The sequence below is a fragment of the Octopus bimaculoides genome, chromosome 8 (assembly GCF_046866305.1).
Source record: "Octopus bimaculoides isolate indiv1 chromosome 8, ASM4686630v1, whole genome shotgun sequence".
Lineage (NCBI taxonomy): Eukaryota > Metazoa > Mollusca > Cephalopoda > Octopoda > Octopodidae > Octopus > Octopus bimaculoides.
This window is the reverse complement of record NC_142935.1, coordinates 30,664,886-30,680,066: the sequence shown is the minus strand read 5'-3', so window position 1 is coordinate 30,680,066 and position 15,181 is coordinate 30,664,886. Positions and strand designations below refer to the sequence as shown.

Here is a 15,181-nt window from a genome sequence, read left to right as displayed (position 1 = left end):
TTCCACCCACCACTTACAAAATTGCATACATTTTTTTATGAATTCCAGAAGCAAAACCTTAGAAGTATTCAGCTAGAATATTATCCTTCATTTCACTGATTAAATTGTAATGATGTAACATGCTAATTATATACAAATCAGTTCTCACGATCTCTTTCTACTGGCCTGAAAAAAATAAAATGTGTGTTTGTCATATGAGATGTAAAGAATTCATGAAAAACAAGTTAACTTAGTTCCCATGTCTGAAGTGTTCATGTATGAATCCAAGTTACTTTGTTCTCACACCTTAAGGGTTAAAAATTTGGTGACTGTGTTATTTTTTTATACATTTATTTCTTGTATATTTTTTCTAGTTCACATTATAAAATGGCTGGCATTAGGAAAGTCATCCAGTTGTAAAAACCATGCCAAAACAGACATTCTGGCTTGGTGTAGTCTTTGGACACACTGGATCCTGTCAAACCATCCAATCCATGCCAGTATGGATCGTGGATGTTAATTGCTTATGATGAATACTAAATAAAAGCATATAATTTTAATTGCACACATAATTTTAATTGTAATATTGCTTTCAACTGGAAGAGCTGCCTTGTCCATGGCTTTGTCAAAAATATGGGAAACTCCTCTACCCGTAAGAAATTTATTTAATCCATAGATGTGAGCTTGGCAGATACTACTCTTCCAGACCAGAGTAGATGTGGGAGTAATGGTAACTAAGGGGTAACTCCATACTCTCCAGAACTCCCAGACATTGGACGCAGTTTAATGTCATACTCAGGACATACATACATTAGTCATAGAGTCTTAGGCAATTAATACATTCTGTATCTCCATGATGTATGACATATTTCAGTTTCAGTCTCAAACTTTGACATATATTCAAATATTGAGTAAATTGGTTGATTGCATGGGGCACAGTGCAATGGTAATAACAATGACCTAGCCTAGTCTTTATATGAATGCTTATCCCCACAAGAAACTACTAGTTTTGTTTTTTCTCCCCATTATTTCTTTTTCAGTTATTCTACATCTTATTAACTACAGACAAAGTCTATGACAAAAGCAAGAATCGGTTGCGTCTACAAGAGATGGGCTATGTCGGCATGTTGAGTATGATGAGAGAGAGACCGATCTCTTTACCTGTTGCTAAACTAATGTTAAAGCAACTCATGCTCTCAGGTATGAAAGCAAGTATTTTCCGTGGCAAGTATCGATTTTTTTGTTTAATTTTCATTCCTTGTTTGACTGAGGGGTTTATTGGTGGAGGAATTTCACTTCTCTGTTTCTCATCCTACTAAAATTGGCGGTACACTGGTTGTTGCTTCAGGTCAGAAAATATTTTCCTTATTATTATGTAAATGATTTCTTTTTCTTTTCTTGGAATTAATGTCGTAATCATTCCTATATCTCTGATGTTGGCAGTTTAATTATCTGTTGGGTTGGCCAAAAAGTCCATGCGGTTTTTGTTGATGCTAAACTTCAAGCTTTTTAACACATAGCTAACTTCAGTCTGTCCCTTGCGTATGAACTCTTGTCAGATACTTGTCATGCCACTTGAATGTGGATTGATATGAACTTCTGATGAGACAGTATTTTGTGTGATTGGAGAACCTTGGACACTTCATGCTTTTTTTTTTTATTTTCAAAAAGGCAAGAAAGCACAGAAATCAGCAGGAAGATATGTGCTGTTTACAGAGAAAATATTGTTACAGAATGTGTGTGCCAGAAGTGGTTTTCATGATTTCAGTTGGAAAATCTTTTTACTTCAAGACACACCTCACTCTAGCCAGCCAGCTGAGATGACCATGATGATTGCAATTCCACAAATATCCAAACTGAGTGGAAACTGTATGCATCAACTTAGTTATGCCAGTAGGCTTGATATTTGGTTCTGACATCAATTGAATGAGGCTGAATTTGCCCAACAGATTTCCATCTGTCTTTTGTTGCAGTCATATGAAGAAAACCAGCTTTTTTTAAAGAGAATATCTACGAAACAAAAGATGAATTGTTTATAACATTGTGAAATGTAAACAATTATGGGGGAAATATGTCAAACCACCACAAACGACCTCCAAAGCAGGACTTCACCCAAAGAAATTTATGCTTTAAAATTAATAGGATCAGAAGAGTGTTGTACTTTACAAGCTCCTTCCTGCGTACAGGACTATCAGTATTTTGACCAGCTGGACAAGTTAAATGCAGCAATCCACCAGAAATGTCCAGCACTTGCTAATTGTAAGAGTATTATCTTTCATCACGACAATACCAGGCTGCAAACTTCTTTGAGATGAGGCTGAGTTGTTTTGCTGCACTCTCCATATTTGCCCAACCTTATGTCTTCAGATTTCCCCCTGGAAGAGTGTTTTGTTAGTAAAAACAGCAAATTCTTTGAGCAGGGAATAGTGGGTCTGCCCTCAAGATGGCAGAAGATACTGGACAAAATAGTAATTATATCATTGATTGAATAAATCGCTTAAAACTTGTTGTATTTTCTCTTGAAAAGAAAAAGAAAAACCCAAATGTACTTCTGGGCCAACCCAATAAAATTTTGTGTTGAGACTAACATTTTCTCAGCTATGATCTTATACAGGGGGCATTAATTTTCTCTATTCTGATGCTCTCATTTTCTCTCTACATTAACAGTGGCATCATTTTCTAGTAATGTCATAGTCTTTTCTGGAACTCTCAGTGTCTATACCAGGGATTGGCAAAAGGCAGGCCACTGTGGTAGGCTTGAAACCTTGTCTAAAAATTTTCCAACTTTAATGTATTTGTGGGCCTTTGAGCAGTTGGTGGCTTTCAGATAGTTTTTTTTTTTTTTCTGTTTGTCGTGATTTATAAAAAATTTTTGCTTCCACAAACATTATCTGTGATTGAAATGCTGATTGAAAAGATATTTTTAGAAGTAAGATAAGGAGAAGCATGGCTGTGTGGCTTAGAAGCTCATTTTGCAGCCACGTGCTTTCAGGTTCAGTCCTACTGTGCAGCACCTCGGACAACAGCCTTCTGCTACAGTCCTGGAATGACCAATACCCTGTGAGTGGATTTGTAACACAGAAACTGTATGGACCGGTTTTTTATGTGTATGTATGTGTGTGTGTATGTCTTGTGTGCCCCTCCACTTGACAACTGGTGTTGGTTTGTTTGCATCCCTGTAACTTAGCAGTTTGGCAAAAGTATTCGGTAAAATAAATACCCAACTTTAAAAACAAGTACCAGGGGTGATTTGTTTGTCTAGAACTGTACAAGGTGATGTATGAGCATGGCCAATGTCCTGTGGCTGAAACAAGTAAAAGAAAATATGTGGAACACATGTAAATACGCAGAAACAAGGAAAATGTAAAAACAAAAAAAATTCTAAAAAAATCAAAAGTTGGGTCATTATGACAAGAAATTGCTGATTCCTGGTCTATCTTGACACTTGCTCTCTACATTCTATTCTGCCCAATCTTGCTGCTATTTTTTTTTTTATTATTATTATTATTATTATTATTATTATTATTATTATTATTATTATTATTATCATACTTGTGATAATAGTCTTGACTATTAAATATAATTTTTCTTTCTTTCATTTATCTGGCTACGTACATATCTCTCTGTTTATAGATCTGTCTACTGTGTGTGTGTGTCACATGATGGTGTCTCCTTAACAAATGGTTAATACAAGGGAGATAATAATTTTCTCATATTTGGTGGGATTATAAATTTGAATTTGAAATTAAGGAATTAGGAAGAAGATGCATAGAATATACACATTTTTTTTTCATTTACTTATTTCATATATGTCTGTTTATATCTTTGTCTATATGGATGTATTATGGCTAAATGGTTAAGAAGTTTGCTTTGAAGTCACAAAGCTGGGTTCAATTCCACTTAATGGTATCTTGGGCAAGTATCTTTTACAAAGCTTTAGCTCATCCTAAGCTTTGTGAGAGAGAAACTCTGTGGAAGCCTGTTAAATGGAGGATTGTACATGCAATTCAAAGATCCAGCTTTGCCACACTGTGTGACACAGACTGAGAGTTACATTAAAGATACACATGTCTATGGAATACTCAGCCACTTACATGCTAATTCAAAGAACAGATAATTCAGTTGATCAAAGAACTGAATATTCATCTGCAAACCCAGCAGAAATCCATTTACTATCAACATGTTGCTTATTCATTTTATTTCTCCCACCATCTTCTTTTCCTCATTCTTGTTTTTTTTTTTTTGATGAAGGACTAGTGTCCAAAACGTCAAGACTCTTTCTATTCTTTATAAGCATTAAATGAATATAAAATTAGTTAAAATTTATTCCTTTCATAATTACCTTTTGTCTTCATTGTCGAAAATATGGCCATTTACATGTGTGTGTATCTACATATATAAGTCTGCATGCATTTTGTTTATATATCTTTCTACATATATTATTTTTCCATACATATATTGTCTACTCATATCTATGTGTCAAATACATGTCTTCTCTTGTCTATCTCATCCTATTCATCTCCTTTTAGCTTATCTAGCTTGCATTATCTACTTAGCCTTCTCTATCTTGCTGTATTGTCTTATCTATCTTCTTTACCTCATCTCATCCTGTCTACATTGTCTTGTCTTGTGTATTTTGTTTTGTTTGTCATTATCTTATCTGTCACTATCTTATCTAATCTTGTCTTATGTATCTGTATAGTACATATCAATCAAACAGCAATGACCACAAACAAATTGGTCAGATCTGTTTCATACATTGTACCATTGATGATAAGGTCTTTGTTTATCCATTTCTAGATTCCAGCCAATGTTATTCTGCCATCTTAGGACTGATGCAGTTAATCCAAGAAAGTGACATCAGTATTAAGCTGGAATGCAGTAAGCAGGTTAGTACTTTGTTAATTTCACTATTAGCTTTTTTTTGCTGTAGAAACATTATTACTTCTGTCTTAGCGAAGGCAGTGGTATTGTTTGTTTGTTTGTCTGTGGACAAGATATCTCAAGAAGCGCTGGATGGATTTGGATGAAACTTTCAGGGATGGCCTTGTGACTGACACGAACTGATTAGATTTTGGGATTGATCTAATCCTGGACAAGGATTCTGGATTATTTTTCCCTTTTTTCACTTAATTTTTGAGAGCAGTTGGGTTCATTTTTAGTATTCTCGTTTGTGAGAGCATTCGAGTTTATTTCAGATATTCTTATTTTATAAATCGACTCTGGCTAAAGATTGAGAGGATGTTGGTGTTGCCTTGGCGGAAGTTTGCGCTCTCTGAGTGCTCTTGTTGTCCCTTTTATTGATTACTTAAGTATTGTCTCGAGTCCTAGGACTCAGGACTGGTTACCTTGTTTCTATGACATATAGGTGGCTGAGATCACAACATTTCTCCTGAAAATGATGCCAGTCCATTGCAGGGTTCCTCATTTACAGTTGAGTGGACTGAAGCAACAGGAAATGAAGTGTTTGTTCAAGAATGCAATTCATTGCCTAGTCCAGGAACTGAAACCACAGTCTTGCAATCATGAGCATAACACCCTAACTACTTGTCCACACCCCTTCACTACTTGATAGTAACACTCTACTCCATAGTAGCAGTTTCCCCTGAATGGGGAGCTAGTCCATCACAGGGACAACTTCCAAGCTATTTCTGGAACTCATTTATAGCTAAGTGGACCAGAACAATGTGGAATGAAGTGTTCTACTCAAGAACACAATGCACCGCCTAGTGCAAGAATCGAAACTGTGATCTTGTGATTGTGAGTGCAACATCCTAACCACTACGCCATATGCCTTCACATTGATTACTTAACATATCCCAATTATTTTTTCGTTTAACTCTGTTGATTCTTGGCAGTACAAATTGACATTACTAATCTCTTTCAATTACGATAATTGTGTTCAGTTACTACAATATACTGTGATACTATGACCTTTTTGAGCTTAACCTCAAGTTTCTTTTATAAACTACGACACCTCTATAATTCTATGACTGAATCACATTCAAAACGCTAGGCTTGCTATTTATTGCCACTAAATATTTTGGCTCAGACTAACGTGCTGCTCTTATATTTTAGGATGATGGTGGTGTTCTACTCATTCTCACACTCATAAACATTTTAGACTCTACTTGACAAAAATTTGCCTGAGTTGATTGGCAAATCATAGGTCACGTGCACATCCTGCAAACTAGTAATTATGGAGCAATCTCACCCAACTCCATTCAACTCTTCTTGTAATCATTTAACTTTCCTTTTCCATGCTGGCATGGATTGGACAGTTTGACAGAGTCTGGCAAATCACAGGGGGCTGCATCAAACTCCAATGTCAGCTTTGGCATAGTTTCTATTGCTGGATGCCCCTTCTAATGCTAACCTGTTTACAGAATGTACTGGGTGTCTTTTTTTTATGTGACATTGGCATTAATGAGGTTGCAAAATAACTTACTAGACAAAATTGAGAAAAGGGAAAAGCCACTGAGTGAATGTGTATTTGAGAGAGAGAGAGAGAGAGAGAGGTGGATTTATGCCAGGTGTTGAAGGCAGAAGTTCGATAAGGGGACAAGCACAGGCGTCTTGTTACAGTGGAGATAAATGGGTACCCCATATTTTGCAATTGAGGATGTGAATAGCTGAAAGAGAGACAGAGATGGAGGTTACAGGGTTCCAGAATATACTTTGAAGGTACAAAAAGGTGAGTATAAGGGAGAATATAGACTGTAGATGAGGGGAGAAGGAAAGGGATAGGTAATTCTATAAGGAGAGTCTTAGATAGTTTGAAATTGTAAATCAAAAATTGATCCTTTTGACAATGAATATGTTCAGGAATATTTTTCTCTTTTTTGATGAAAATAAAAAGGAAGAAAATTCATTAAATTAAAAAAAGTAATATAAACAGATGTTTTACAGTTTTATTTCTTATTTTTCTTCTTTTTCTTCAGATTCTTAAAATGTTGGTGACTGTAAATGGTGCTGCCAAGAACTTTGCCAAACAACTATGCTGGCAGGAAATTTTATGCAAATTATTTATTTATTATCCCAAATCCACGTGTACCTTGTCCAATTCTTTTTCCCATCCAATATTAAAAGCCAGCGAAGACTGCACCCTGAAGATGCCCTCATCCGTTTCCAGTTATGTGATCTCAAAATCTGGCGAAGATTTAGGGAATGATGTTGAGGTTAGTTCCCAAAAGATGTTTCTAGATATTCGACCATCCGCACCCCCTCAGTCATTACTGTCACCTTGCAGCCTTGTTGGCACGCCTATGTATGATCAACTGAAGTCTGAATACTGGGGATTAGAAGATACGGAAGACAGGGAGAGGTCAATGAGCCGTAGCTCGAGCACCAGTATCGAAGATCTGAGCAGTCTGAGAGGGGGCGTGAAGAGCGCGGAGTGCCTGTCAAATGGATTGATACCTCATAGCGAGAGTTTCATCGACATTCCTACCGTGCCAGAAGAAGCTGAACATGAAGAGTTTATTCAGAACCGTAAACCCTCAGTGCAAGAGGCCGAGGCTTTCCAGAAAGCATTGGATAGTCTTGGCATTCCAAAGATTTATGTGCAGGAGTCTGTAGACAAAAACGATGAGTTTATGGAGAATATGTTGATGGTATTGGCATTGATAACAATGAAAGGTGTTGAGGGCTCTGATAAAGCAGCTTGGAGGGTAAGGAAACTTTTTAGAATTATTGAGAGTTGTGTTTATGGTCATAATATTAATTTGTTTTATTAACTGTTCTTCCTTTTTATCAACATAGATCACTGCTCATTGTTTTGGACTTTTGGTGCCATGTAAAAGAGCACCTGTGGTGGTGCCATTTAAAAAAAAGCACCTGTACTGGCTACCATGTAAAAAGCAGCCAGTACATTTAGTAAAACGGTTGGCATAAGGAAGGGCATCTAGCCATAGGAACCATGCCAAAGCAGACAGTTGGAGCCTGGTGCATCTGCAGCTTGCCAGTTCCTGTCAAATCATCTTGCATGGAAGATTGATGTAAAATGATGATGATGATGTCTTATATTAACTTAGGTTTGTCATGAGCTCTAGGATTCATAAGACTTGAGTTTAACTCAGTTTCTATGGCATGTAAGTGACTGAGATTACAAAGCTGCCACCTGGATGGGATGCAAGTCCATTCCAGGATTAACTTCCCAGCTATCTATGGAACTCAGTTACAGTTGGGTGGACTGAAACAATGTAAAATGAAGTGTCTAGCCCAAGAACACAACACACCATCTGACCCAATGGTTCTCAACCTTTTTTAATATCTGGGTTAGGTCCGAAACCTGGAATTTTTCAGGGGTCCTGCACTAAATAATAATTGATTGATGTTGATGACCCAGAGAGAAAACTGATGGAGCTGACACACCCGGACTACATTTTAACTATAGACTTGTTATTTACAGGAAAGGGGTCAGGTGTTCTCTTGCCTTGATAAAATGAACCAATCGTATGAACTCCTGAAGCATCCAAATGAGTTAAAGCGCCGTCTTCTTGAAATATTGCTCATCTCATGCACCTACTATGTGCGGGATTCAGGTTAGTGTTATTGTCTGTCTATCTGTCTCTCTCTTTCTCCACAACAATTTTCTGTCTCTCTGCATGTCTCTCTCTCTATCTATCTATCATACTCTCTCTCTTCAAATGATTCATGAGAAATTTGTGATAGAAAAAGACGTAATGAAAAAATGGAAATGAAATCCAAACTCCCTAATTTCTCATCTGACTTTCTCACTCTTTCTTCTCTTCATTTTTTAAAATTTCTTACATATGGTCTTATTATACGTTTAAGTGAAGGCAGCAAGCTGGCAGAATCGTTAGAATGCCGGGCAAAATGCTTAACAGCATTTCATCTGTTCTTCCGTTCTGTGTTCAAATTCCATTGAGGTCAACTTTGCCTTTCATCTTTTCGGGGTCAATGAAATAAGTACCAGTGAAACACTGGGGTCGATGTAATCGAATAGCCTCCTCCCGCCAAATTTCAGACCTTGTGCCTATAGTTGAAAGGATTATATATATAAGTGGTGTGTATGTTTGTGTGTAAAATTAATAATGTCTGACGAAATCAAATCATTGACTCGCCACAGGGGAGATGCTTAAATATTCTTTTCTTAAAGTGAATGGTTGCCCTTCTGTCTTTTCACAAGATCCCCTATGTTGAGTATTTGCCTTCTGCTTTACAGGTCAATCCATGGCTTACCACACAGAAAATGCTGTTGAATTAATCAAGATTGTACAGGATTTCATTATGGATAACATCAATGGTAGTGACTTTGTATACAGTGAAAGGGTATGTTAATTTGATACTAAGATATTAATGCATATTTGTTCCATCAGTTTTATAGATGCATAAACACACACACACACACACACCACACACACACACTCTCTCTCTCTCTCTCTCTCTCTCTCTCTCTCTCTCTCTCTCTCTCTCTCTCTCTCTCTCTCTCTCTTTCATATATTTAGGAATTAGTTTATTATATATATCAAGAAATTAAGGTTATATTTCATTTTGGGATTTAGTTTACAAGATTCTTTGTGAGTTCGTGTGTTGAAGCATATTCTGTTGTGTCTGGGGAGAGTCATTCTCTTTTAGTGCCTTATAATTTAACATACTCACCAGTAAAGTTTCCACTCATTTATTTATTTTTCTAAAATTTTCATTGCGTCTTGCAACCTTTTCAATAGTTGTTCACTCTTAGGTAATAGTCCTCTACTTAAATTTTCAGCAAGTATCTGTGTGTGTGTGTGTATATATATATATATATATATACATAGGTTAGTTATGTTAGAGGTTAAAATAACTGTCTAAGGGATAGAAGTATCCATTACACAACCAGTACATTACCTATATTTAACCATGGACATACATTTGCAAACATATTATGTTCATAAGTTATAGGTAAAGACAAGGATGAACATCAGTTTATCTATGGTTATCAATGCTCTTCTTCACTCTGATGAAGATCCTTGTATCAAATCAGTTTTATTACCAAATATGATTAATATTTTTACATATTTTGACTAGCAATAGCATATAACACACTCAACTATCTTCCATTTGTATATCCAATTTGTGCATCAACAAAAAATCTCTCTCTCTGCCTGTGACTCTAATAATAATTCTCCAATTTCTCTCTTCAGTTGGTAGAAGATGTTATGGCTTTGCTGGAAGCTTTATCTGTCTGGGACACTCAATCAGAATCAGAATGGCGAGAAATGGTTCATATTGGGTTCCGGATCTTATTATCATTTGCTTGTCGACCAGAACTTGAGGTAAAGCAGTTTTCCTCAACATTTTTGCCTCATGAGAATTCCAATAACATTTCAACATAGATAAACTGTTTCTTTCTTTTTAATCTTTCTGTTTTCTTCTTTCCCTTCTTGTATATTGATTAAATCATTAAATTAATCATCATTGATTATATTGATTAAATGTTTAATTATCTATAATTAGATGTTGTTAATGAGAATGTATATTTTTAGCATTAGACCTAATCTTTGAAAACGAAACTTTTTTAACATTAACATCTACATTATGTTTTCACCATTATAAGGTCTCAGTGGTATATAACTTTTGTTTTTCAATCTTGAGTTCTTCAAATATCCTTTTACACTTTAAGTTTTTCCTTTTCAAAGTCACTTAATAGAAAAAAAAACTACAGGTTTTCTTTAAAACTTATTGCAGTTGTGTGCAGTTGCAACAGCTCGATTGCATTCATTGGTGCAGACGAGAATCTTAACAAGTTCAGCTGAAGCCTCTTACCTTGTGGGGACACTGTACAATCACTTGCAGCTTGCAATAAATGGTTCGTAAGCCTTCTTTCACAACATGTTTTTTTGTTTCTCTCTCATTTTATTTATTTATTTTTATCTTTCACTCTGGCCATATCCTTTATATTGTTGCTTTTGTCAGTGTATAAGACGAGACAGTCTTTTTCTATCTTTAAATGTGTAATTGTAATGTCATCATTATCATCGTTGTTTAACATCCACTTTCGTTGCTGGCATGGGTTGGATGGTTTGAGTGAGGACTGGCAAGCCAGGAAGCTGTTCCAGGCTCCAATCTGATCTAGCACGGTTTCTACAGCTGGATGCCCTTCCTAATGCCAACCACTATGAGAGTGTAGTGGGTGCTTTTTACATGCTACCGGAACAGGCATGTAGTTGTAAATGAATGTCACCATCATATCCAATATTTTGTGAAAACATGTCTGGCCATGAGGGAGTCTTCCCTTGTGTGGAAACTGGTGAAGGTAGCAACATAAAGGGCATTCAGCTGTAGAAGATGTACCTCAGCAAATTATTCGTGCCCCATACAAACTTGGAAAAGTGAATGTTAAATGATGATGATAATAAATGAACCAAATAAAAAGAATAGTTTGGGTTTATTTTGTCTGAGAATCAATTTTTTTTTTTTTTTCTTGCAATGTAATTCCTGCAAAATGTGTCATTCCTTTCAAAGAAAAATTCTAACATGTCTAGTCATTTACCTTTTATAAGGCTCTGGTTGAGGGTTTTTAGATTTTGGTGTTGAGGTGTCGATAGTTGTTGTGATGATGATGATGTGAAAGATAGTGATAAGCAGGTTCATGTTTAATCTTTGGTTTATTTCAGAAAACAGCGATACTTACTCTTTTGTTATCCCAGTGTTAAAAGCTCTCATTGACAAATCTTACACACTGCTGAATATGGAAATCTACCTGCCACATTTACCACCAACTTCAAGAAGTCCAACATTTTTTGATGATTTCCGTGTATATTGTCAAGAGAAAGAATGGTCAGATTTTGTTAGCACTCAGGTGAGGATCAAAAGTATATTGTTTTATCTAAATTACAAAAACAAAATTATCAAATTCAAAATGATCATTGTTCTCTACTAATTAAAAAGGAAAACGAAGCTCATGTACAATAATCTGTCAACTATTGCGGGGGTTACATTCCAAATTCCCCTGGCGATAGGTGAAAATCTGCAAAGTAGAAATGGTACTGTACTGTATATTTTTTTTTTTTGTTTTATAATTTGTATATATTTATTTTATTATAAATGCAAATTAACACCACGGAGGAATCGACATAAGCTTAAATAATAAACTGCGTTCTGGCGAGGGATTACTGTACTTTGGTCAAACAGTCAGAAAACAAGATATCCAAAGATTATTTCTAGAAAGACAGATAAAAGGCAAACACTTCAGAAGCAAACCTAAAACAAACTCATTTGATAACATCTAGGATTGGACTAAACAATATCATTTAGGTAAGAATGGCAGAGGAAAGACCAAAATGAAGATCCTTGGTATTCAACCTGCTGACCCCTAATAATGATGAAAACTGCTGATAAAGAGATTTTAAATAAAATTTCTACTCTATTTGGATGACCAGTGTGTGATAAAAACATTCTTTCGACAAACCAGTTCTACAGTATATCTTGAACTCTCATTTATAATAATTTTACCTTCAACTGTTGTTTGTGTCTTTATAAAAATATATCTTGTCATAGCTTTGTGCATTCCCTACCTTATGAATTAAAAACTTTACCATTTTGCTTCAATCCTTGGTGCCACTTCTCTTATATTTGCCTCCCTGTAACTTGAGGAGGCACACTAACTCATCTTCACCACCAAAAATAAGAATTAGTTACAGTTTTCATGAAGTGGAATTAAGGAATAGATGTTTGTTGCAATAACTTTCCATTTGCTGTATCTCATCATCTCAATGTTGTTTCTTCCAGATCAACCCTCAGTTACAACAATTCATTGAAAAAATCTTTTTGGAACACCAATCAGCGATGATCGAATTCTGGAGTGAATGCCATGAACAGATGATGTTGAACAAACACAAACGAAACCTGGAGCAGGGAAAGAGCAAACTTGCTTTCCAGGTAGATTATACAAGTTTTTCCATCCCAGTCATTCATCATGGCAATGACATATCTTTGTTTTGTTTTGTTTCGTTTTATTCATTATTTTACATTTGTTCGTCCATTTTTGTGACATTGTTTTATATCTGGATGTCTTTTCTGTTGCTAACCCAAACTGTTTTTCCAGTAAGGGTTCTTCAATCTGTCTTTGAGGGTGCAAAGCCAGTTGATAATTTGTTGATAGAGAAATAGCAAAATTATCATTTGTAGCTCACTAATTTTTTTGAGAAGCACAAATGTGGTAAAACACTCATAAATGTGCATGTACACACACACACACACACACACACACACACACACACGCACACACAAGGCTTCTTTCAGTTTCCATCTATGATGTCCTCTTATGAGGTTTTGGTCTGCTGGTGGCTACACTAAAAGACTCTTGCCCACAGTGCCACATTGTGGGACTAGACCTAAAGTCACATCTGGATTTCTGGTAATTATTGGCAGTACTAAAAAGCACTGGTGCTGTGCAATGTAAAAAGCACTGGTGCCAGTGCCACAGAAAAGGCACTGGTAATGGTACCACGTAAAAGGCACCTAGTACACTCTGTAAAGTGGTTGGCTTTAGGAAGGGCATCCAGGTATAGAAACCATGCCAAAACAGACAATGGAACCAGTGTGAGTGCTGGCCTTGCCAGCTTCTTATTTCTTTATTGCCCACAAGGGGCTAAGCACAGAGGGGACAAACAAGGACAGATAAAGGGATTAAGTCGATTACATCGACCCCAGTGCATAACTGGTACTTAATTTATCGACCCTGAAAGGATGAAAAGCAAAGTTGACCTCGGCGGAATTTTAAATCAGAGCGTAACGGCAGACGAAATACCGATAAGCATTTTGCCCAGCATGCTAACATTTCTGCCAGCTCACCACCTTGCTAGTTTCTGTTAAACCATCCAACCCATGCCAGCATGGTAAACAAATGTTAAATGATGATGATGATGATGATTTGAAGTGTTATTCTATTGCTTATTCTGAGGAGAGAGAACTTTATCCCTGCCTTCTTTTTTAGTAGTAAAACAATCCTTAATTCTTAATGCTTATCTAATACCAGAATATTGCCTTCCTCTTTTCTAGAGTCAGATTGTGGATGTTGCCAAATCTAAGGTATCTCAAGAACATCGCCGATTCCAGAACGTCACAACACAACTCCGCAACCAACACAATGCAGTGATGAGGCAGTGGAGAGCAACAAAACGTTTCTTTCTAGCAAAACGTGGGGCCTGGTCTGATGAGTAAGGGTTACACTTTCACTTTTGTTTTTCTTGTTGTTGTTGCCTGTAGGAGCAGAAGTAGCTGTGTGGTTAAGAAATTTGGCTCCCAACCGTATGATGTCAGGTTCCGTCTTACTGTGCGGCACCTTGAGCAAATGTCTTCTACTGTAGCCATGAGTCAGCCAAAGCCTTGTGAGTTGTTTTGGTTGGCTAGAACTGAAACAGGCCTGTTGTGTGTGTGTAAAATATATATAGATAGATAGACAGATAGATAAATGTTGTTTGTGTCCAATCTTCCCTTTCTGACTATGGGGAAATATTACTTGCCTGGAAACAGGTGAGGGTTGGTGACAGGAAGAGCATCCTTTCATAGTAAATCTTGACAAATTCCATCTGAGCCATGCAAGCATGGAAAACTGGATGCCAAATGATGGTGATGATACCATTTCTCTCTGACAGCTCCTTTTGGAAATTCAGGATTCCTCAGTCTTATATTTCTACTTTTGTATGTTCTTCAGATCTTCTGAATGCAAACACTGGAAACTATCAAACCAGGAGAATTTCTCTCGCATGCGAGTTAAGTTAGTGCCAAATTACAACTTTGATCCTCACACAGAACCAAGCCGCCTTCGGGACAATCAAGGTAAGTGAAATATTTGGTTAATTAATGCTTATTTCTTACAATTATACGCACGTTTCAAAGGACAATGTAAATATGTAAGAAAACATTATAACCATAATATAATTATAATTAAATTTATGCATGGACACCTTATTAGAATGAAGGATAGCAGGATCCCTATGCGGATGCTATATGGGGAACTTGTGAGCGGAAAGATACCCCAGCAGAATCCAAGGCTGTGATTTAAGAACTGTGTCAAGTCCTCATTAAAGGCCTGTGATATGCAGGACACTGACTGGGAGAACAATGCTTGTCATCGCCACAGATGGAGGAAACAAGTTAAGGATAGGGTCAACACTTTTGAGAAAGCACGTATTCTGCATGAAGAACTTAAGCATACCGCTCGAAAGTGAATGGGGAAAGCTTGGTTTGCAAT

General features: G+C 36.5%; 1 protein-coding gene across 4 annotated transcripts in view; it reads left to right on the top strand.

Moving 5' to 3' along the window:
* The window catches only part of LOC106874635 (neurobeachin-like protein 1), a 228,537-nt gene that overhangs the window by 189,120 nt on the left and 24,236 nt on the right, over positions 1 to 15,181 (top strand). For 2 of the 4 annotated variants that reach the window (XM_089356297.1, XM_089356298.1), the window contains exons 28-38: positions 1,020 to 1,179; positions 4,780 to 4,868; positions 6,921 to 7,649; positions 8,390 to 8,522; positions 9,167 to 9,273; positions 10,128 to 10,259; positions 10,672 to 10,792; positions 11,601 to 11,785; positions 12,715 to 12,864; positions 13,987 to 14,144; positions 14,642 to 14,766. In XM_089356297.1, the coding sequence (XP_089212423.1) occupies positions 1,020 to 1,179; positions 4,780 to 4,868; positions 6,921 to 7,649; positions 8,390 to 8,522; positions 9,167 to 9,273; positions 10,128 to 10,259; positions 10,672 to 10,792; positions 11,601 to 11,785; positions 12,715 to 12,864; positions 13,987 to 14,144; positions 14,642 to 14,766 (2,089 nt within the window). Of the gene's footprint in view, positions 1 to 1,019; positions 1,204 to 4,779; positions 4,869 to 6,920; positions 7,650 to 8,389; positions 8,523 to 9,166; positions 9,274 to 10,127; positions 10,260 to 10,671; positions 10,793 to 11,600; positions 11,786 to 12,714; positions 12,865 to 13,986; positions 14,145 to 14,641; positions 14,767 to 15,181 lie in introns of all 4 variants that reach the window. The other 2 variants (XM_089356295.1, XM_089356294.1) reach the window with 1 other exon arrangement.